Source organism: Cajanus cajan, chromosome 1 (assembly GCF_000230855.2).
Source record: "Cajanus cajan strain Asha chromosome 1, NIPB_CcT2T_4, whole genome shotgun sequence".
NCBI lineage: Eukaryota > Viridiplantae > Streptophyta > Magnoliopsida > Fabales > Fabaceae > Cajanus > Cajanus cajan.
The window spans coordinates 35,433,679-35,456,870 of record NC_138517.1 but is presented as its reverse complement, the minus strand read 5'-3'; the positions used below and the strand labels follow the sequence as shown (position 1 = coordinate 35,456,870).

The 23,192-nt window shown below is 30.9% G+C and overlaps 2 protein-coding genes across 3 annotated transcripts; one reads left to right on the top strand and one right to left on the bottom strand.

The window, feature by feature from the left end:
- Nucleotides 1-12,318: 12,318 nt before the first annotated feature.
- Nucleotides 12,319-14,963, top strand: LOC109815274 (GCN5-related N-acetyltransferase 6, chloroplastic). Of its 2 annotated transcripts, none has more exons than XM_020379940.3 (9): nt 12,319-12,803; nt 12,922-13,162; nt 13,281-13,333; nt 13,665-13,701; nt 13,782-13,847; nt 14,022-14,126; nt 14,210-14,363; nt 14,461-14,540; nt 14,614-14,963. In XM_020379940.3, the coding sequence occupies exons 1-9, from the start codon at nt 12,694-12,696 to the stop codon at nt 14,677-14,679; spliced, it is 912 nt and encodes a 303-aa protein (XP_020235529.1). In that variant the 5' UTR covers nt 12,319-12,693; the 3' UTR covers nt 14,680-14,963. The 2 variants fall into 2 exon arrangements, with proteins under 2 accessions (XP_020235529.1, XP_020235530.1); XM_020379941.3 differs by having other exon boundaries at nt 12,323-12,803; nt 14,464-14,540.
- Nucleotides 14,964-15,220: 257 nt separating this feature from the next.
- Nucleotides 15,221-21,820, bottom strand: LOC109815273 (F-box/LRR protein). The gene is made up of 6 exons (XM_020379938.3): nt 20,393-21,820; nt 17,860-18,293; nt 17,349-17,510; nt 16,397-16,472; nt 15,917-16,072; nt 15,221-15,769 (listed from the first exon to the last, which is right to left on the bottom strand). Exons 1-6 carry the CDS (start codon nt 21,572-21,574, stop codon nt 15,620-15,622), a joined length of 2,160 nt encoding a protein of 719 aa, XP_020235527.1. The 5' UTR covers nt 21,575-21,820; the 3' UTR covers nt 15,221-15,619.
- Nucleotides 21,821-23,192: the final 1,372 nt, after the last annotated feature.

Sequence of the window (23,192 nt, the reverse complement as noted above, 5' to 3'; positions counted from 1 at the left end):
AATTTTTGTATGACCAATGCCAAAAGCGTGATATCACATGGTGTTTTGACTTTTAAGCGTTCAAATAAGGAAATTTTCAATACTTGCTCACATTAAAAGTTCTACCAATTAAGCGAATTAATTCTACTCGAAATTTTTTCATGGCTTTGGTTTGTTATTATTACAATGACTCACTTACATTTAAACTTTATAAGTAGAGAATAAGTCTTGATAACTAATATCCTAATGACACTTTAGATACTAATTATGTAATCAAAAATATTTTTTTTATCATTAGAAATATGCATAGAAAATCATGAAAGTTGTGATATTACGCTTTTCAATAAAAAAAAATTAAAAATAAGGAGAATGATTTTAATTAAAAGAAATATTAATGTCAATAATGAAGTTCGAGAGTGGATACATTGTGGAAGCTATTTTTGTTGGAAGCAAACTTGATATTGAGTCAAATACAATTAAATTATTATTCAATTAATAGAGAGCTTCTCATTCAAGATTCAATTAATAGTAATATTTATAATATTTAACCCTCACATTGTTTATTCTTTGGTGTAAGCGAATCAATTTAATGTGTAATTTTCTTTATTACATGACAAATCTGACAATTTATCGATATATAATTTTGATGAATATAATATTTAATAATGTGATAATATATTTATTAAATATTAATAACTTTTAAAAATCACATAGGAAAAAAAGACATATAATTTTTTTAATAAAGACTGTCAATTTATATACATGTATTTTTTAATCATAAATTATATAGATGAATTTGATATATATCAACTTACTAATATATTTACAAGAAATTTTTATATATGCATAACCAACTTATTATTATAGTATAAACTATGTATTAGTAAAAATAAAAATATTTCAAACTTTTAATATACAGGTCAGACATTCTATAAAATTAAAGCTTAAATATATCCTATTATTTATTATAAATTTTACTATAGATTTGATCTAATATTTTTAAAAGTGTAATTTGATTTGTTAACTTATTAAAAAAAAACTATTTCACATTAACGATATTGAATAGGTCAATAAATTTAATAAATAAGTCAATAAATCTATTATAAATTACGCATGCAAATATTTTAAAATTTACATGATAAAAAATTATTTAATATATTATTATTAAAATTTAAACTTTAAAATAAAAAAATAAATAATCTAAGAAGGATAACTCATACATATCCTATATACACTAATGTACACTTATCCACATGTTACGATGAAAGAAGATAATCTTATACAAAAAATATTTTAAATATTTCCTATATCTTATTTGAAATATTTTAAATAATCAATCATGAAGATGAAGGAAATGAGCAAGTGAAGATGTGACTACTAGAATTTCTACTTTTGATTTCTAAGATTTTATACAAACAGAGAATGTAAAATATTTAAGTGTAGTGAAAATGTTAAAAATATTGATAATTTAATTTTATGTATCACAAATTTATGTATTTAATTATATTATCAAAAATAAAATATATATTATTTGATTATTATATATCATATAGATAAATAGGTTGCTTATGTCTATAATGTTTTTTTTCTTTTATAAACCTAATTTTAGTTGTTTTAAATAAATAGACTTTATTAAAAATATGGTTTTTTTTTATTAAATAAGTTAGTACAAGCTAGACTTTAAATAGTTTAAGTCATAAACTTTTGTTTATGGCCTAACCTATTATCATTCTTAGGTGTTAGCTTCTAACCTTAGTTATTTTAATTCCTGTAAATAAATAATAAATAGAGTAAATGAAAATTAGCCCCTAAAATTCTATGTTGCTCGCAATTTAGACACCAATTCTAATAAAACTAAAAAAATCCTGAAAAATGCAATACGCGAGTCATTTAAGTCCTTCCATTGAATAGGCTCTATTTTTTTAAACAAAAATGTCTATTTGATACAATAGTGTCATGTAACATATATGTGGTACATATATAGAATGACACGTGTGACGTGTTACGTGATGTACCATGTGACATATATGTTCCATGAAACATATGATTATATAACACAATATCATTTTAATCCCTAAAATTGTAACATTGTGTCACTTTAATACCTGAAAGTATAACTCGATGTCAATTTAGTTCCTAAAAATTTTAACTTGATATAACTTTTGTCTTCAAATATTTTCTTAATTTTATTTTAATAAACTAATTATGACTTTAATATTTTTATAATAAAATAGATAATTAAATTAATATTGTAAAAATGGTGATAAATGTTTTCAAATTATATTAAGAATTTGGTATTTAACATTGTATTAACCTTTATACATAAAATACAAACAATTATATTGCTTGACTTTTCTAGGATTTTAGAGATTTTTTTACTTTCATATCTAATTTAGCATTTTGTTTATCATAAAATATTTATAAATTAAATATTAAAAATTTTAAAATAAATTACCATTAAATAAACATAATTTTGTTGTAAAGAAAAGACAGACACTAAAAATGGGGGTTGAATAATATCTATAAAAAACTTTTAATTTTTTGAGAAATAAAGTAGTAACAATAAAAATGAAGAGTGTAGAAAAATAGATGGACAACATAGGTAATTTTTATACTAGTTCGTCTCAATTATTAAGACTACGTCCATTTTTGTCGCTTGTGTTAGTGACGAAAAGGTTTTGCATCAATTTTTATTGATTTTCTTTGTGATTTTAGGGATTCGCATGTCCTTGTTATTTTGTGCACAACACGACTTCATCCACTTTAATAGATTTGTAAGGTTCAATAAGTTTTCTTTGTTCGATCCATTAAGAAATTGGTTAGTCATGTACCAAGTAGTCATTACTTATTATAAATGATACGCATTTGAAAATTTATGAGGTAAGGTTATATGCTATCTAATGACACCTCGTTTGTTTAAAGGTTTGTGTCTTATGCTTCGTCTAATTTGTATTTTGTAAAAAATATTTTTCCTTTAGAAATATTATGTTTGTTATCATTAAAACTTGAAAGTTTGAGGGATCTAAGATCATCTTTTAACCAAACAATGTCTCCTTTTTTTATGATGACAAACACGATTTTGAAATCATAAGTTGATAGAAGGCAAAGGCCTTTGGAGTTTTCTGGGAGGGGCATGTGTTTCATGTTTCTCAGTTAAGGAAGTATGTTCATGACCCAAGTTATGTTGTAGAAATGGATGAAGTTTAGGTTAGGGAGAACCTAACTTATGAGAATACGCTTGTAGTTGTAGTTAATTATAAGTTGAAAAGGTTGAGAGGCAAGTCTATTGGCTTGGTGAAGATCTTGTGGGATGCAACTACTGGTGAGACTACTTGGGAGATTGAGCAACTGTGTAGAGAGTAGTATCTTTTCCTACTTCCAAGTAAATCTATTTTCGGGGACGAAAATGCTTATTTGTTGGGGGGTATTGTAACGTAGTAGGTATTTTAGAAGGTCATGGGTGATTTAGTAGTCTAGAACGGGCCGTTCCCAAACTGGAACGGGCCATTCCCCAACTGGAACGGGCCATTCCAAACTACTAAATAGGCCTATGAATCTTGGACTGGAACGGGTCGTTCCAAAATGGTCATTGTTAGTTAAATTCAACTCCACAACGGGCTGTTCTGGTTTGAGAACGGGCCGTTCTAGACATGCCAGAATAGGCCGTTCTAGTTTCAGAATGGGTCGTTCTGCATGTGAATTTTACACATGATGAAGGAGCCCAGAACAGGCCGTTCTGGCCGTTTTAGATTTCTATAAATAGGACTTGTGGGCAGTTGAGGAGAAATGGAGGTTTTAGAGATAAGTTCTAAAGAGAAGGACTCTGGACTAGAAAGCTTACTTTTGGAGGATTGAAGTTCAAGAGTCAAGCTTTGGAGGATATTTCTTCTTCTTCTTCTTTTTCTCAGATTCTTGGCTTTTCGAGCCAATCTTCAGGTAAGGGAAGCTAGATTGTAGATTTTTTTGGTGATGCTTTTGTGATGAAGATGAGATGTAAATGAGATGCATGTTGTAGTTAAGTTATGAAGTTGTTTACATGTTGTTTATTGCTGAATTATTAATAAGTCGAGAGGTATAAGTTGAAGTAGTTTATAAGTTGTAAAGTTGTATTAGGATGTATGTGGAAAAGTTCTTATGTTGTTTAAAGTTGTTAAAGTTGAAATTGATGACTATAGTTGTTTATTGTTGTAAAGTTGTATAAGTTGCCTATTGTTGTAAAGTTGTTAAGATACCTATTGCTGTAAAGCTGTTAAGATTCTTATTGTTGTAAAGTTGTTAAGATGTATATTGCTGTAAAGTTATTAAGATGCCTATTGCTGTGAAGTTGTTAGGATGCCTATTGTTGTAAAGCTGTGATGATGAGTTGTTGATCACTAGGACTAGGGGAGATGTTTTCAAAGTTGCTCATCCCATTATGTAGATTTAGATAGTTGTGGTGCTCTAAGAGCCCAATTTGTTGAAAAACCCTCCTTGGAAAGTTGTCCCTTGGAGTGGACATTGCGTTGTTCTCCTCTAAGACTTAGTTGATCTCGTGTGTCGGCAAGGTCGAGGCACACGTGTACAAAGCGACCATGGTATTGGGGTCAGGCCGAGTTATACCGATTACAAGCAGCCAGATGTAATGTTGTAAAGTTATTATGGTGCCTATTGTTGTAAAGTTGAACAATTGGGGACATATGGTAAAAAATATATGTCTTATGTTGAGATACATAGTACTAAGGTGATAAGTTGAAATTTATTTTAAAGTTGAATCCCTTAGTACTGTGTGGGCGACATGGAAATAGTCGATCCATGTCATATTTGAATGACCAATATAAGTAAGGTATCTAGTTAGAGATGTAGTCTTTGACTAAGTACTGGAGGGTGCGTGGTACTTGGAGGACAGTGTGTGGGCTAACTCCATATGTGGATTGGTGATGCTAGCCAAGGCCGTGGTAGGCTCATACCCAAACCCTTTTGTCTTGACAATAGTACTAGACCTCCGAGTCTAAGTGGCACACCTGAGCAATCGCCTATTATTTTCTATACCTGGTTCTCTTTAGAGTTCCTAATGCTGTTCTATACCTGACCTGGTTGAGATAGGTCAAATGTTGGATTCGGTAGGGTTTATGCCACCTAGACTGCTCAACCTCAGTTGTTGGAGATCTCCGAGTTGAAATGCGTGACGATACATAAGTTGTTGATGAGTTGATTTGTTGTTGAATAGAGATGTATCTATGTTGTTGTGTTGTATGTTGATCATGTTAAGGATGATGATAGTGCTGTTATGTTGTAAGTTGCTTAATTGTAACACATGTGTTGGTTGTTGTTATGATGAATATGATAACTATTCCAATGATTTGTACAGTAGTTGCGTTGAAGTGTTGATACAACGTTGATATGTGGAATCAAGTTGAAATGATGTTAAGATGTATAATATTGGTGTTGTTTATCTTTTGTGTCGAATGTGAAGATGATTATATAGTTGTATTTCATATTTGATATTTATGAGTTGTTTATTGTCTCTAGCTTACCCTTGCATGTTTTCATGTGGTTTGGACTGCGATGATCATACGTTGTATGGGAGCATGGCAGGGATAGGCTGGGAGATAGCTGCTAGAGGCCACAGGAGGTGCCTGGAGATAGATATTTTTTTATAGGCTACCTTATAGTAGCATACTTTGTTGTATATAACTGATTGCTGTTGGTTGCTTGATTAACAACTTGTGTTATAAATACTTTATTATACTATTTTAGTATATATATTCCAGTAGTGTGTAGTGTTGTTTCGTAGTGTGACGGCCACGGCGGGTCGTTACAAATTTTTGACGGATGCAAATCCATCGAAAAAGGGGCATCGGAAAAAAATTCGTCGAAAATAATTTAATTTGTTGAAAATTTATGACGGATATATCTATCGATAATTATCCATTAGAAATTGTTTGAAAATCTTTATGTTATTCTGACGAATTTATCCGTCGACCTTCAAGGGTTCCATTTCATGACACTTTATTTTTCAGCATGCTTTGTCTTTACTTGCACAAATTCTGGGAAACCTCCCCAAAAAGGTTACCCATCCCTATATTACTCCAAGTTAAACACGCTTAACTATGGAGTTTTGATAAAATAAGTTATCGAAAAGTAAATGGATGTTGTTAGTATAGGTAGTACAAATTAATTCATTTAAGTTATTCTCAACTATACAATTTCATACTTGTACTATCTCTGGATCCCTCTCATTCCGATGTGTCTGGACTGTTATAAAAATATAATAATATATATAATAATTATATTACCAATAATAATAATTATATTATATTTAATTAATCTTTATTTGTCTATATACTTACTTTTATAATTAATAATCTACTTATTTATATTTAAAATTAATATTATGATATAATTTAAATTATTTATTATAAATTTAAAAGTTTAAATAACAATTTATATATTTTAAACTATTATTTTTATGATTTATAATAATAATATAATTTATAAAATTATAAATATTTATATATTACATATTTATAAATTAAATTTAACATTTTAAATAAATTATTAATTAACTTAACATATTTATTTATCTTAAATCTAAAATATAAAATTTAAAAAATATTTTTATCCTTGTTTTGTTTTCTAATTATGAACCATTAATAAAATATTAATTTAAAATCTTATCTAATTATATCATAATATTTTCATATCAAATTTAAAACTATATATTAGTTAAATATCAAGATCATATAATAAATTGTCAATAAGACTCTAGTTAAATAATTTAAAATAATTATTTTTTCAACTATATTGTTAGTAAATAATTTATTCCAAAGCTAATTAATTTTTTTCTATATTAATTATTAGTAAAATTTAAGTTTTTAATTTAACATTTGGATTGATGAAATTTAACATACTTCATGAGTTATTGAGCGGATTAACTTTACTAAGAGTTACAATTTGTGAGTCATTTGATTCCTCCTCTCTCTCTCTCTCTCTCTCTCTCTCTATATATATATATATATATATATATATATATATATATACATATGATTATCAATTTTAATAAATATATATATATATATATTTATAATTTTATTAATCTTTTTTAATATATGATTATCAATTTTTGTCAAAAGTTCTTACATTTTCGACAACTATAAATTTGTCAGAAGTATTCCATTAGTAATATACTTTTGCTACAAATTTTTTTTAATCAAAAATATAAATTTTTTGACAGATTTATATCTGTTAGAAATTATCGATGGATAAATCTATCGAAAAAAATTTATCAATGTTTATATCTATTGAAAATTACCAACAGATATATCTGTTGGAAATATAAATTTTTTGACAGATTTATATTCGTTAGAAATTATCCGTCAAAAATATAAATATTTTGACAGATTTGTATCTGTCGATAATATAACTTTACCTACGAATTTTTTTCTATCGATAAAATTCGTCGAAAATATAAATTTTTGGACAGATTTGTATCCGTCAAAAATTATCCGTCGGTAATTTGCATTTTTCTTGTAGTGTGCATATCTGGGCCTAATGTGTTAATAAAATCATATGTTTAGAGTATGTCATTTATTTTCATGGAAAAGCCTATTTTCCAAAGCATTATTAATTTATGATATTCATACCAATTACCAAAGCATACTTATTCATGATATTCATACAAGAGCACGTGAGTAAGAGATAAAATTCATAATTAATTATCTAAAAGGAATTATATTTGTTTAGAGCAAAAATTTAGCAATACCAAAAATTATATACCATCAATCCTAGCATAATTAATCAGAACATATCATGCAGCAAAATGTAAAAAAAAAAAAAAATTGTTCAAAACCTAATGTCTACTTCCCTTTTTTAGCATTAGCAAAAAGATTGTGTAAAAGGGGATTTCCTCTAAAGATTAGTCTTCCTCTTCATTAGAGCTCAACTCAATGTTTAGAGGCTAAGTAACTTGTGAAGTTTTCTTTCATAAAGTGTTTGCTTATATGAAGATTATCTTGGTCAGCTTTATTGCATGGAGAGAACTCTAGGGTGGAGTAGATGGACCCTGTTGTTTAGGAAAGGGTTGACGAACAATTTTTCTATACTGAAAAATAATTTTACCAGATAAAAATATATGAAAAGTACTATTTTTTTTTAATTTTAAATATGTTATATCTCTTATTCTAATTGTCTATTTCCCCCCTCTTTTATCCATGTTATTTTCTAAAATACATAAATAAAAATAGTTTTTAGTTTCTCTATATTTATATTTTATTTTCATATTTAATTCTCTCATAAAAATTGTTTCTTATTTTCCTATTGTGAAAAATATCTATCACTTTCATTTCCCAAAATTTAAATTTTTTATGTCTTTGATATTCTATTTTTTTTTATTTTAATAACACACACGCACACACACACACATATATACTAGAAATTTTTTATTTGTTATAAAATAAAATGAATAAAACAATAAAAATTTGACAATTGAATAATGAATATATTTATCATTGTATTTAAAATATTAACTTAATAATTTATTTAATTATATAAATATTCAAGTCATAATTACTTGATTAAAATAAAATTATGATAACGTTTAAGGACTAAAGTGACATCAAGTTAAAATCTTAAGAACTAAAGTGACAACTAGAAGGAATTATTAGTTCCATCTACAATTATTAGTTTCATCTGACATGTAATTGAACTAATACTTTTTTGTCTTCCAATCAGTAAAATTTATACTCAAGCATGGAAGGATATGATATAGAAGGAATAAGTCTACACACACCCAAACAAAAAGAGAAAAGGAATGTTAGTTTCATATGATACAAGGAAGTTGTATTTTTAATTTGATATATAAGCTATGAAGCTAAAATAAATTCTCAAATAATTCATAGTGAGGCAATAATTCATTTTTATGATGAGACATTCATTAAGACAGTGAAGAAATAAACAATGGATACAATTATGCAAACAAACAAACTATTCATCTCAGTTCCCTGACATATTGTCTACTCCATCCCAAGTTTGCATTCATCTGCACTAGTTATCATGTCTTTGAAGTGAAAGAAAAGTCAGGTAGAGAATACAGAGTAGCATACATGCAATTGCACTAAGGGATAGTACGTGTTAAAAAAATGAAATGAAGCAAACCTCATCAACATTATACATAGCAAGTGCTACACCTAGGCCTTTGAAATTGTAAACATCAAGCTTCGTTGGAGCATCACCATCTTCTGGGACTAAATTAGACATAAACACAAGTTTGTAATCTACATGCTTGATATTCTAATGAATAAATTAAAAAGTTTCAATTCCATTGAAAGCAGGGCTTTGGAAATTAACATACCAAATACCAACTTAAGCTTCCCTAGTTTGCTGATTATTGCATCAGTGTCTCTATAATGGTCACCAAAAACATGAACAAAAAAATGAAATTAACAATCAAACTAATACTCATTTAGCAGTGACATACAAAAATGAATTTAGCAGAACTCAATTCTCATTTAGTAGTGGCATACAAAAATGAAAGAGCATGCTAGGTATTAGTGGACCTCCTTAGAAAAAGAAAGGAGAATAAATCATGAGCCCTCAATCCAATATTGGAATGAGCTCCGTAGTGCCTTTTAAAACCAAATTTGATTTGTATGAATGGTTAGTGACGCCTTTTGGCCTCACTAATGCCTCTAGTACCTTAATACGTCTAATGAATCATATACTTAGGGATTGCATAGGAAAATTTATAGTGGTTTATTTTGATGACATCCCTATATATAGCAAAACCTTAGGTGAGCATCTTGGACATCTAAGGCAAGTCTTAATAATTCTTAGGGACAACCACCTCTATGCCAACTTTGAGAAATGCATTTCTTGTCAAGATCAAGTAAATTTTTTGAGATTCATAGTTGGCAAAGAGGGAGTACATGTTGAGCTCAAGAAAATAAAGGTCATCCAAGATTGACCCACCCAAAAAGTGTTGGAAAAGTTAGAAGCTTTCATGGTTTAGCAAGCTTTTATAGAAGATTTGTGAAAGACTTCTCCACACTTGCATTCCCTCTTAATGAACGTGTTAAGAAGGATGTACAATTAATTTGGGGTGAAGCCCAAGAAAAAGCTTTTAAAAATCTAAAAGAGAAACTCACCAATGCACTCATTCTAACTCTTCCAAACTTTGTTAGACCTTTGACCTAGAATGTTATGCATCCGATTTTGGCATAGGTGTCGTGCTACTTCAAGGGGGCCACCCAATTGTTTAGTTTAGTGAAAAAATTCACGGGCCACCTTGAATTATTCTACCTATAACAAAGAGTTGTATGCCGTTATTAGAGCCCTCCAAGTTTGGGAGCACTACTTAGTGACTAAAGAATTCATCATACATATCGATCATTAGTCACTTAGGTACATTTGAGGGCAAGGGAAGTTGAATAAAAGGCATGCAAAGTGAGTGGAATATCTAGAGCAATTTCCTTATATTATCAAATATAAGAAGGGAAAGAATAATGTAGTGGTTGATACTCTCACTAGAAGGCATACAATACTCTTCACCTTGAGCTCTTAAATTCTTAGATTTGATAATATAAAGGAGTTTTAATTCACTTATGCCAAGTGCCTCTAAAAGCCTTTTGATGAATTCTATCTTCTTGAGGGATGTTTATTTAAAATAGGAAAACTTTTTATACCTCAAGGATCCATTAGAAAGCTTTTGGTTAAGGAAAGTTATAAGGGAGGTCTCATGGGCCATTTTGGGGTTAACAAAACCCAAAGCCTTTTAAAATCTAAACTCTATTGGCCACATATAAGAATAGATATCCAAAGGCATTGTTCTAAGTGCATCATTTGTCTTCAAGCAAAAGAAAGAGTGATGCCTCATGGACTTTATGCACTTGTTTTAGTAATTCAAATGGGAGATTCACAAGGAAATAATAAAGGAAAAGGAAAAGAGAAAAAAATATGAAGCTTGGAATAAGGAAGATTCCGATGAATTGTTACAATTGATAGTAGATGCTATAAAAAGAGGATAGGATATTATGAACAATTATTATTATTATTATTATTATTATTATTTATTATTATTATTATTATTATTTATCTAGACATTATTGTTTTTTTTTATTATTTTTGTCTTTGACTCTTTTTAAATCTGAATGTATGAATTTTTTTTAAAATCCATTAAAATCCTGATTTAAAAGTCTTGCAGAATCCATTAAAATCCTGATTTTAAGTCTTATAGAATCCTGCAAAATCTTAAAAGTCATGAAAATCCTGCAAAGTCTATTAAAATCCGCAGGATTTTTTTAACTAAAAAAGTCCTTTAAAATCCTAATCCAATACACCCCCTAATTATATTTTAAAAAAAATTTAACAATCATATAAATAATACAAATATTCTATCAAATATATAACATAAAAGAATATGATTAAAAATAAAATATGATTAAAAATAGAATATGATTAAAAATAAAATAATGAATTTTAAAATATGAATATTTTCAAAAGAATTCTTCACAACATTTTACGCTAATAAAGGAAAGACTATTATAGTGATCAAGTGTTATGAAAAGAAAGATAATAATAAATAAAATAAATAAGATAAAATAAAAATTTAAATATATTATTTTTAGGAAAAAGCTGATTTATTTATAAGTACATATAGACCAAATAATTACATAAGGAAAAAAAATACATAATAATAATAAAAATATAAATAATAATAATAATAATAATATATATTGATTATGAATATCTACCAACTAAATCACCAAATATTATTCGTAGTAATGATAATTAAGTTCTTATATTTTTCTTTACAATATTTTATTGTTTTAAATGTTATTTGCTTTGTAAAAATCTATTGGGTTATCCTATTTCAACCGGAAATAAAATTATTCTTTACCAGAATGGAATGCCAATTTTTAGTTTTCAATTCTTACCCGCCACAATTTTATTTTTTTTATAGGCAGAACTTACACAATTTTTATCACTTGAACCCATTTCTCTTCGAACCATTGCCACAATCCCGAAACTCGTCTTTTATTTTCTGATTGGACGACCATGACGCAACTCATGAATTTCAAAATTAAGCACATTTCAAAAACCATAAAAGTCGATATTTATCCAAACTTATTTTCTATCCAGAAGCCAACTCATGCATTGCAGAGTTGGGGATAGGTGGGTTGCCCCTCCACGTCGACTCCTTCGAAAATGATCAATTAATTTATAATCACAAAGCATAAATGATTAACTTGTTTAAAGATCTAAATGGGAATATTCTTTTGGGGAGATTAATTAAGATTGAATCAAAGAAATGGTGTAATCCGAATCATAGAGGAGAAACAAAAATAAAACGGATAGACATATCCACTGTCGTGACTCATGACACAAGTCATAGCATACCCCACCACACCGATACCATCAATCCCAAACTCCACCGTAGAACCCATCAAAACCATTTCTCAAACGTGTGAAACAAGAACCAGAAACAAAACCAAAAAGAAAAAAAAATAAAAATAAAGGGTAATTTCCAACCATAGGTGCTCCTTCCAACACATGTTTCCTCTACCAAATTCTTCACCTTTCGATTTTTTCACATGTTGCCGTGTTGGAACAACAAAAGGGGTTTGTTCCTACGCATGTAAATTCAACTCTTAGGATACAAACCATAACATATTTTCTTTTCAAGCTTTTTTTTTTTTTTTGGGGGGGGTTTCAATAAGCCCTTGAATCTAGAAGAAAAACATGCCTCCCATGTCGACGATTCCACTTCACAGACCTGAATTTCATTCCTTGTTCTTCAATGGGTCTCCAAATTCTTATAAATGCCCGAGAATCACTGCCTCGTGGACCATGTGAGTTTCAACTTTTCTTTTCAGTTTAGTTTGTTTTTTGGGAACCGTTTTATTTTAATTTTTAATTTTTGCTTTAGTGATTCTTAGCTTGCTTTTGATCTATGTTTGTGTCGAACAGGGCCATGGATTCGAAATTTTCTCCAACAGTGAAGAATAATGGTGATAATAACTATAATATGAAGAAGGAAGAACTCTCTGTGCAGCTTTCAACTCGACGCGTTTCCAAAGTGGAAACTTTAAGCTCCAATGATCTCCAATTTGATCGATTGCAGCCATCGGATCAAGAATTGGGTCGAGTAAATAGGTTTGAGTTTGGGCAATTTGTTGCACGAGAAGCTGTGCTTGATGAAGAGTATTGGGTATGCGATAAAAAATCTTTAGATAAAGAAAAAATGTGAAGTATGAGTATTGTATAATTTATGATACTGACCTTTTTTGTTGTATTTATTTATTTGTTTGCTTTGAATTTTGTGGTAGACAGCAGCGTGGTTAAGGGCAGAAAGTCACTGGGAGAATCGAGCATATGAAAGGTATGGCATGGCATATACGTCAGAAGAGGTCAAATGTTAATTTCATAGACATCTTTTGGTAGAGATAAACAAGGATTGTGTGTAAGGAATGAATGTGAAAACATTTGTGGCTTTCATTGTGGTTCAACTTTGAGTTTTTAGCATGGTGTATTAGCAGATTACATTAGAATTCAGTGAGCACAATTTATCTGAACAACATGTAAGATGTCTAACATTGGATTAATGATAACATTAGATTACATTTATGGCATATTAATGACAACAGCAGTTTATGTTTTCTTTGGTTCTCAATAGATGATTTGTGCAACTGATCTCCTTATATTTTATCCAGATATGTTGATAACTACAAAAGGAAATTTTCCGAGCAGGTAGGAATTGATATAATTGCTGTGTACTTATAAATAGATTGTGGATCATACAAATCTTAACTAGAATTCCTATTGCTTAGGAATTTAATGCATTGAAAAGGCGGTGCAAGGTGCAAAATGGCGATAGCTGCGCATGTATCATCACGGTAAATCGATCTTATCTTAGATTCTGGTTTACTAGAGAATTTCAGGTTATAGTATTTAATTTAAAACTCTGGTTTGATGATTAAAATGAGAAGACACCTGTTGAGTTCCTTTTAGTTTGATAGTTGGTTGTCCTTAATGTTTCAACTTATGGTGTTTGGAGTCAAGTTTAACAGGTGAGGAAGGAGCAGAAGAATGGAAAGCACTCAATATTAAAAAGTGTTGTAGGAACCCTTGATTTGAACATCCGATATTTGCTGCAAGGGGAGACCTTTCCAGGGGTATCACACATTGTATCTCATTTGTTGCACTGTCTACTAAACTGATGGTGTTGATGCATTTTGCAACTCAAATATTTCTGCAGGAACGGGTAAAGGCTCCTCTGTTTTGTAGCATCAACAGAACACCACCAAGCAGATATGGCTACATTGCGAACTTGTGTGTTATTAAATCGGCTCGGCGGCAGGGAATTGCCAGGAACATGATGTCTTTTGCTATTGAAGCTGCAAAATCTAATGGTAATATAAACAAACATTGTGGTGAGAGTTACTTTTATCTGCCGGATATAGCTCATGAAACAAGACTAAAAGTTCATATATTCCTGGATTCGTTTAGCAGGTGTGACACAAGTATATGTCCATGTAGACAAAAATAATAGGCCTGCACAGATATTGTACCAAAAGATGGGCTTCGAGGTAAATTGTTATAAGTTCATGTGTATTTCTTCTTGTGAAATGCAGTAACTGGAAGCTTTCTTGCCCTTCTCAGATGGTTGAAATGGCAAACTCCAGGTCGTTAGTAGAGGAAACATACTTGCTACGTTTACAGACATAAAATACGAAAGATTATTATTACTAACGCTCCAATTGGAAAGCTTTGGAGCAATTGGGAATTTCAAAATTCGAATCGTCCTGATATCATAGAGGTATAAGCTTTTAGTTTGTGTAAATACATGTAGGTGTCCATGCTTGTACCCAAGGTAACAAGTTTCCATTATTTTCAAAACTCCAGTTTTTATGTACTCTTCCTGAAATTATATTTAACGGAGAGAAGAAAAAAAAAACTTGTGTCGCCAAACTCTGATCTTATGTATTGGAATTGAAAAAAGCTGTTTTTAAGTGCAACGTTTTACATGGTTTCTCGTTTGGAATTCCCCGACTAAAATATCTTCCTTTCCTTGGATTTACTTAAGCTACAAAAGCTGTTTCCGATTAAATAGTTATTATAAATTGTCTTTTATTAAACATACTTGAACAGCAATCAAAATCAAACCTCTTCGATTTAATTGTTTCAGTTTTTCAGATTGATTTTTATTTTTTATTGAATTAGAATGATAGGTTCAATGAACAACACCCGTAATACGGTAGCATTCGAATACAAAATAATGAAAATAACAGTATTATTTGCACGCAATCCTAAAACGAGTTTTGCATTGACTGTAAACAGAAGGTCAAGCCGGTTAACTGACAAGAAATTCAAGGGCCAAAATCGCTGGTGTCGTCCGTATTCTAAGATAAACAATCTGGTAGTGAATATACCTGATAATCAGGGTCTAAGTTCGTACAATGACCAAAATTTGTTTGTCGTGACATCAATTGAATTGCCACGAGATATATGACCCTCGGTTACAAAAACGGGCTACTCAGACGTAAAAAGTCAAAAAACCCTTCAGTTAACAGAAGCTTTCGTCTGTCTGATCTGGATCTACTGGAAATATCTTCGTTCACATAGTTATGCTACATGCTACTATATATTTCGAATCTGATATAATATTTTATACCATATCTACTACGGAGACGGATGAATAATTCAAAGCACCTTGATGAGGATTTGGCACTTTGACATGTTGCAACACAGGAGACATCTTCAAACCAATTATCTGGATCTGTGGGTTTGAGTGGCCATTGACAAATGCATCTGTTACCTGCAAAAATCGCAGAATTTCTTTATATATACTCCGGTGAATCATATCAATGCAGTATGTACACAATCAAGACAAAAATGTACAAAGTTACAATCAGTGAATATAATTCGATTGCACAAAAGTAAGGCCAGGTTAAATGATAGATACCTGACTGCATCCAAAAAGTTTAAGTAACCTCAGCGCCAAGCAGCTATCCACAATCAAACCCAATGCATTGTCTGTTAAATTTCTGCACCAAGATAGATCTAGAGAATACAAGTTTTTTGCATGGTTTGCAAGCGATATGGTTGAGTGGTAACCAACCTGGATCAAATCAAATGAGACCCGTGAGTGAAACAATATACCCAAAAATTAGTATGCAGATTTTTACACTGATAACAGAACACCCAAATGACATGCATTTACTGACAAGTGAATAGAGTCTTGACCAAGAAAACATGGATAATTTGATGATACTTCAAACAACTTTGTTCTGCAGGCTATTGCCAAGCTCAATACTGAAATAGCTAGGTTAATCTTTTTAAAATCATAGCAGCTCTTCCAGAGCATGTCAAAATGTTCAAGTACTATCGTCTCAAGCATGTATAACTGTTTATATAGTATCATGAAGGCAAATAAACAATGTACCTTCTTAATATTATTAAGTGACAGTTCCTTTAAGGACCCTCCGGTGGTCTCCACAAATGCAGCTATTGCTTCATCACTGCACCAACAAAATAGATAGATTATTAATTCATCAATTGGAAGATATCATGATTAGATCCAATAAGCATCTTTCAAGCATACCATGCATACATGACAATAACATGGAATAACTAACTCTCAAATGAAAAAATATGATATTAGAGCAGCGGAGATTAATTGATGAAATATATTACTGAACACAAATGAAACACAATACAACACTTTGCTTGTTACAAAAGTATCCTACAGAGAGTAACCTCTGCCAACAAACTGCACATAACAATTATTTCCCCCACATTATATGCCCTACTATTAGATATATTTCAGATATAGAACTGCTGACAGTTATTTTAAACATATAAATTTCATTATGCAGTTTCCTATTATCGCCTGTATCCCTAATACATAATTATTTGGAATTATTTTCTATTAACAACTGTCATCCCACAGTTACTCCAGTTGTTCCTTATGCCTACTGTACACCTTCAACATGGGTGGGTTGGCTGGCTTGTGAACCAATGAATCCTCTTTGTAAGTTTTTCACATGACAGGTAGTGTATATGAAGAAAGACAAACTATAAAATACGAGAAAAAAAAAAATAGGATCCTATTTAGGGCATGTGTCTCTCTTTAAAATGACCCTACAATGTGGAAATTTCTTATGCGAGGATCCATTATCATTTAATCAAATGCATGTGAAAAAAATGTATGAAAATTTCAACTTCTGGAAAACAAAACAATTAGTGCATGTAAACAAAGATAATCATCATCCATCCTACTGAATTAAATACTACCATGGCTCAATTCCTGCAAATAGCCCACTGTATACGATAAAAGTCAGGGTATCAAAAGCAACTTCTAGTAAGGAAATAAACAAAATAAACACAAAAAACACCTGAATGGGTTTCGGCAGAGCTTCAGTGTGTGAAGTGTTCGACAACCATTTGCAAGATATCCTACAGATAAGTCTGTTAATTTGCTCAGGTTCATAAGATCAAGCACGCATAATCCTGGACAGTGCTCAACAATAACTTTGATTGATACATCGGTCAAGTTTCTGCCCATTAGGAAATATAAATCAATAAACTTAAATGACAAATAACTTTTGAAAATGAAGGAAAATAAGAATATTACCATTACAGGAAAATGTGTTCCATTTCAAAAAGAACTAGCCAAAATTTAAAACTAAACCATGTTCGAAAAGAATGGTTAACAGTTAGCCAAACAATCGGACAACAAATCAATTAACGATATATGCCAACTTGGGTTAAATTTTTCTTTGATTGGAAATTTGTTCTCCAAGCTTTCTAAAATGGAATTCTAAATGAAAATACTACTTTAAAAAATGTATAATCACATCTTAAAGGAGATCCAGACATGACACAGACTGCTACAGTGGTACTTACGTACAGTCCTTCAATACAAGCTCTTTCATGTTTTGCCCGCGTGCAACAATGTAATTTTTGACAAATTCATCACAAACAGTTTGGATACCAGCTACTGACAACACTTCTATATGTTCAAGCTCAATTAGTGCTGGCACAATTAGTGCAGCATCAATTCCTTGGCAATCATCAAGGTACAACTCCTTCAGAAGAGATCTTAATGATTCAGCCAAAATATAAATACTAGCTGAGGTGAGAAGGGAGCACTGGCTGAGATTTATTGATCTAAGTGCTGGAGCAGAGGAAACAAGTTCGCGCAAACCTCCATCGGAAAGTCTGCATGCACCACTGAGGGATAGAGTAGTTAATCTAGATAAGTGCCTTGGTGACTGTGCCAAAGTAGCTACTATTACATAATCAGGCAAACAACGCCCACACTGGTCAAGTTGCAGTACCTATATCATGTAAAAACAAGAACCTTGTTAAAATAGGGTTTTGAAAACAGAGAAGCTGACAAGGAGCTAATCAAATATTCAAAAATCAATAGGAAATAAAACAAAATGCAAGTCACTAAATACACAATTAAAATTGAGCATTATGAAACACCGATACTTCAATTTGCTTCACGTATCCGTATCCGATACGATACTATGGATACTTCACCGATACATGTCAATGAAGTATCCTAGTCTTTAAAAATATTATGAAAATTTTATTCAATTCCGATACTCTCAGATACTTCACCGATACTTATTGGTAATACGAATCAATAAAGTATTCAAAATTTTGAAAAATTATGAAATATCCATTACAGCTAAATAAGATACATAAACATGTTTAATATAGAAACATAATAATATTTGTCCTTGATGAACTGTAAATAAAATTATCTTCTATATAGATAATTATAAGAAAGGATGAAATTGGTAATATTATTTCTACTTGTAAATAATAACAAGTAATTTATGATTAAATGATTTATAATTTATTTTTTTTAATAATGAACAATAAGTATGTTTTAATTTGGATTTGCAAAATAGCAATTATATATTTAATGTTTATGAATTTTGATCAAAATTACAAGTACACATTTATTATATTGTATGAACATTAATACATATGATAACACGTATCTTACAAGTATCGTATCCTATATATTTTAAAATAATCGTATCGCTTTATCGGATACGTGTCGTATCCGATACGTTTATTGTATCAGTGCATCATAGGCAATGAAAAATAAATAATATACGTAAAAAACAAAACAAGTCAACAACAACATCAAAGTTTTTCCGATAAGGTAAAAGACAGTTACATATATCAAATAATCAAATGACACCAAACACTCATAATAATAAATCCTGTTTATTGACCTCTAAATCCTTCTTAATGGATTTTGCTTAATGTATGTCTCAGACCCTCTACCTCTAGCAATCAGGTTACTCTTCAATTTATCTACTCTTCTTAATGTGGTTCCAACAGTTCTTCACACATGTTCAAACCACCTAAAGCAAGCTTTAACCATTTTTTCTGCAATAGGTGCTACCCAAACTTTCTCCTTAATGCATTTATTCTTAAACCTATCTTGTCTAATAAATACACTCATCTTTCACAATGCAAATTAAGCTTTTAAAATGAAAACAAAAATAATATTGATTCTGCAGTTTAATTCATAGCATAATACCTTACTAGCCACAACACACAATCACCCTCTCATTTTGCTCGATGTTACAGTAGAGGTTACTTAAAATGCTAAGTATCATATGAAGGAAACTCAAATTGTCAAATATAAGCCTAAGCTTGATGTAGACAGTAATAGTAAAAAAAGATATAGGGAGTAGTCATTTCAGCTGGTAAGTTAAAATCAATATTCAACAAAGGGAAATGATATATATATATATACACACACACACAGAAAGAGATATGTATATAGTGAAAATGAGAATAATAAATATTAACCATTAAAGTTTATCAAGGGTCGAGATGAAAACTCAACTTTTAAAAAGTCACAGAATTCTTTTAAGTGATCACGTGACTGTTCATATATGGTTGTATTGTTATATGGCCAAAAATTATCATTTGATCTCTTATAAGAAACCTATCGATGAATAGTTGTGACATATTTACATAAGGTACCATGCTCTTAAGGGGTGGGGACGTGTCACCTACAAAAATAAAATGAACGAACAATGGACAAGGCAGTCCACACAGGTCACACAATGAACAACATGCTGCAAAGCCGAAAACCAATACCGTAAAATCAGAATTACAATCAGAAATACAACCAAAGTGTAGTTCTAACATAAACTTCATTCATGTAACATAAAACCATACAAAAATAGAAATATAATGTTACTCACATACAAACAAGCCCCACAGACCTCCAATACCAAAATAAAAATATAACACTCGGTTAACTCGATGTTAATCATTCCCCAATAGTAGCTTATAAACACAATTTAGTCATAAAATAAGAATCAACATGTTTGAAGCACAACAAAAAATAGCAAGGAATACGAAAAAGAAAAACCATCGAAAAGCTTAAACCACATACCACCAACTTCCCAGTGTCACAAGTTCGAAAACACTCTGTAAACTGTTCCTCCGTCAACCACGAGCAATCTCTGAGCCGAATCTCCGTGGGAGTTCCACGCACAAGAAGCTCCAAAAAGTGATTATTAATTCTCCTCGAGTCACAGAGCAAGTGGCTAAGCCGGTGCCTCAGCGCATCAGGCACACTATCGAGCGAAGCAATCGCATCAACATTCTTCGCAAGAATGTTAAGACACATCTCCTGCAACGACGGAACCGAAACACCAACACCTACATTCCCCTTCTTCGCTTCGGGAACCCACGCAATAGACTCACACAATCTCGCTTGCGAACTCGTTTCAGCGTTTTGCAACTTCGTCCCTCGGTCTCTGATGATCTTCATAGCCGTGGAGAAAGGACCGGGCCAGTCCTCGATTTCCTCAGGCGCCGGTTCGGGAACCGGCGCTGACCGGTCATCGGGTTCCTCTTCCGGTAAGAAATGAGCGAAGCGCGACGCGTTTTCCCGCGCTATGTCGTGGAACCGTTCCATCCGGTAACCGGAACCGGAACCACGCTCTCCTCCATTGGAGCTTCTAGAACGTGTTCGAACTCGCGATGCTACATTATCTGCAATAACGTCGACATTGATACCTGAGTTCTCGGCTCTGGATTCCGGTGTTACCACATTGTCATCAACCGCCACTGCCACGTCATCATCATTTCCTTGTTCTTCTGAATCGTTCGTTATTGGTCTCTTGAGAGGCTTCTTCCCTGATCTTAAGTTGAGAAATCCCTCTTGTTGGGAACCGGTTGAGTCAGTTTTGCGCTTCCGGTCACCGGTGGAAACCCTAGCGGGTGTTGCGGCGGGGTCGGAGTTATCTGCTACAAGGTTGACATTGCTATCAGCCGCAACTGCCACGTCAGCAGTCTTCTCTGGTAAGTCATGGTTATTTGCCTTCTGAACTTGTGGTTCTGAATCGTCGGTCATTGTTCTCTTGAGAACCTTCTTTCCCGACCTTAAGTTGAGGAAGCCGTTTCCCTTTTGGCCCCCTTGGGAACCGGCGGAAACCCTAGCGGCGGAATCGGCGGCGGGGGCGAGGCGGAGGCTGCGGCGGCGGAGGGGGAGGGAGGAGGGTTCGCGGGTTTGGGCGGGAGTGAGGGGGGAAATGGCTTCGGGTTTAGAGGACTTGGGGGTTTGAACCATTTTGGTTAGGAAGAGGAAGGAGTAAATAAGGTTTGGAAATGGAAGTGAAGTGAAGTGAAGTGAGTGAAAATGCGTGACTCTGCGGCGGAAAAGGAAGGGAGTTGGAGGGAAAGTGGGTGTGTAAGAGAGAGAGAGAGAAGGGGGTATTATTTATTGTGCAACACAAGGGGATGGAAGTGGTTGGCTCCCGCTGTAACCGCACACTTTATACATTGGAGAGAGAGAAAGAGAGAGAGAAAGAGAGAGAGAAGAGAACTATTCAGAAACTTTCCTCGCACACTTCACCGGATTTCACGGTACATTTTCCCGCCAACACATATATTATTTTCTGTATCGTCTTTTTTTTTAATTACAAAATACCTATTTCTTAATTTATTTCAATATTTTTTATGCTTTTATTACATTATTTATATTTATCTTAGTCTTAAATATCTTTTTAATTTTTGTAAAATAATAAATTTTTATTTTATAAAACTTATTATTATTATTTTTTATTTTCGCTAAGTGATATTTTTAAATATTCATTTATTTTTAAAAGATTAAGTAATTATTTTAAGTGTTAATTATAGTTATTAGTATTATTAATTAGCGGAAAAAAAGTTTTTATAAACTATTAAAATAAATGTTTCTTATTTATCTTTAATAATAGTTAAGAATAAAAAATAAGAATTTATATTTTTTAAAAATATAAACAAAAAATTATAGAAATTAAAATATAAATTATTTATTTTATAACGATCAAAAATATTATTTATAAACTTTATAAAGATAAAATGATGGATTTTTTTATAAAAATTAAAATCATATTTAAAATAAAAAATCCTTTACGTAATCCCTTTCCACTTTCATCGTCTTCATTCAAATGAAAGTGTAGGTAATCATAAGATCACATTATTGGGATGTAAATGGTATAACCGTCGGTCAAAGAGTTACAATAATTATACCAGTGATAAAGAAAAATATAGTTCTCGATTTGATAAAAAAATTAGAAAGATGTCAAACAGTTTCAATTCTAAAAAAAATTAACATATTTAGTAAATAATTGAATTTTTCTTGTATACGAAAGATATACAATTTTGGTTCAATTATTTTTTTTATAATTTTATATATTTTATCTTTTAATTTTTAAAATTAAATTTATTTTATTTTAGTTTTTATATCTTTAATTTTTATTAGTAATTTTTCTAAAAATTAAAAGATAAATTTATGAAACTATAAAATTTAAGAATAAATAAAAATAATATATAAAGATTAAAATAAAATATTTTTTATTAATAAAATTAAAAGTAAAATTTATATAATTATAAAAATCAAAAGAGTAATTAAAGCTTAATTTTTTTATACAAAAATATTCAATTTTTTTGTGTTTATAAAATTTTTGTTTTGAAGAAAAAGAAAAAGAAAAATCATTCCAATCATTCTAATCTTTATACAATATATTCAATTTTTTTATGAGTTACAAAATTTTCGTTTTAGAAAAACAAAATTCATTTCTATCTACATACGTATTCATAATCTCTCTTGATTAGAAAGTAGGTCTGAGCATTGGTAGATCACAGCCGATTTCAAGCCAAAATCTTTGAAATCGTTCGAAATCAATTAAGAAAAATCAAGAGTC

Bases quoted from the DNA above. Each gene is read 5' to 3' on its own strand.
- LOC109815274 (XM_020379940.3), top strand. From the start codon at position 12,694: ATGCCTCCCATGTCGACGATTCCACTTCACAGACCTGAATTTCATTCC. The intron at 13,163-13,280 runs GTATGCGATAAA...ATTTTGTGGTAG, and splicing joins TGCTTGATGAAGAGTATTGG to ACAGCAGCGTGGTTAAGGGC. The intron at 14,127-14,209 runs GTATCACACATT...ATATTTCTGCAG, and splicing joins AAGGGGAGACCTTTCCAGGG to GAACGGGTAAAGGCTCCTCT.
- LOC109815273 (XM_020379938.3), bottom strand. From the start codon at position 21,574: ATGGTTCAAACCCCCAAGTCCTCTAAACCCGAAGCCATTTCCCCCCTC. The intron at 17,511-17,859 runs GTAAGTACCACT...CCTAATGGGCAG, and splicing joins CTTGTATTGAAGGACTGTAC to AAACTTGACCGATGTATCAA. The intron at 15,770-15,916 runs GTATCTATCATT...CGATTTTTGCAG, and splicing joins AACTTTTTGGATGCAGTCAG to GTAACAGATGCATTTGTCAA.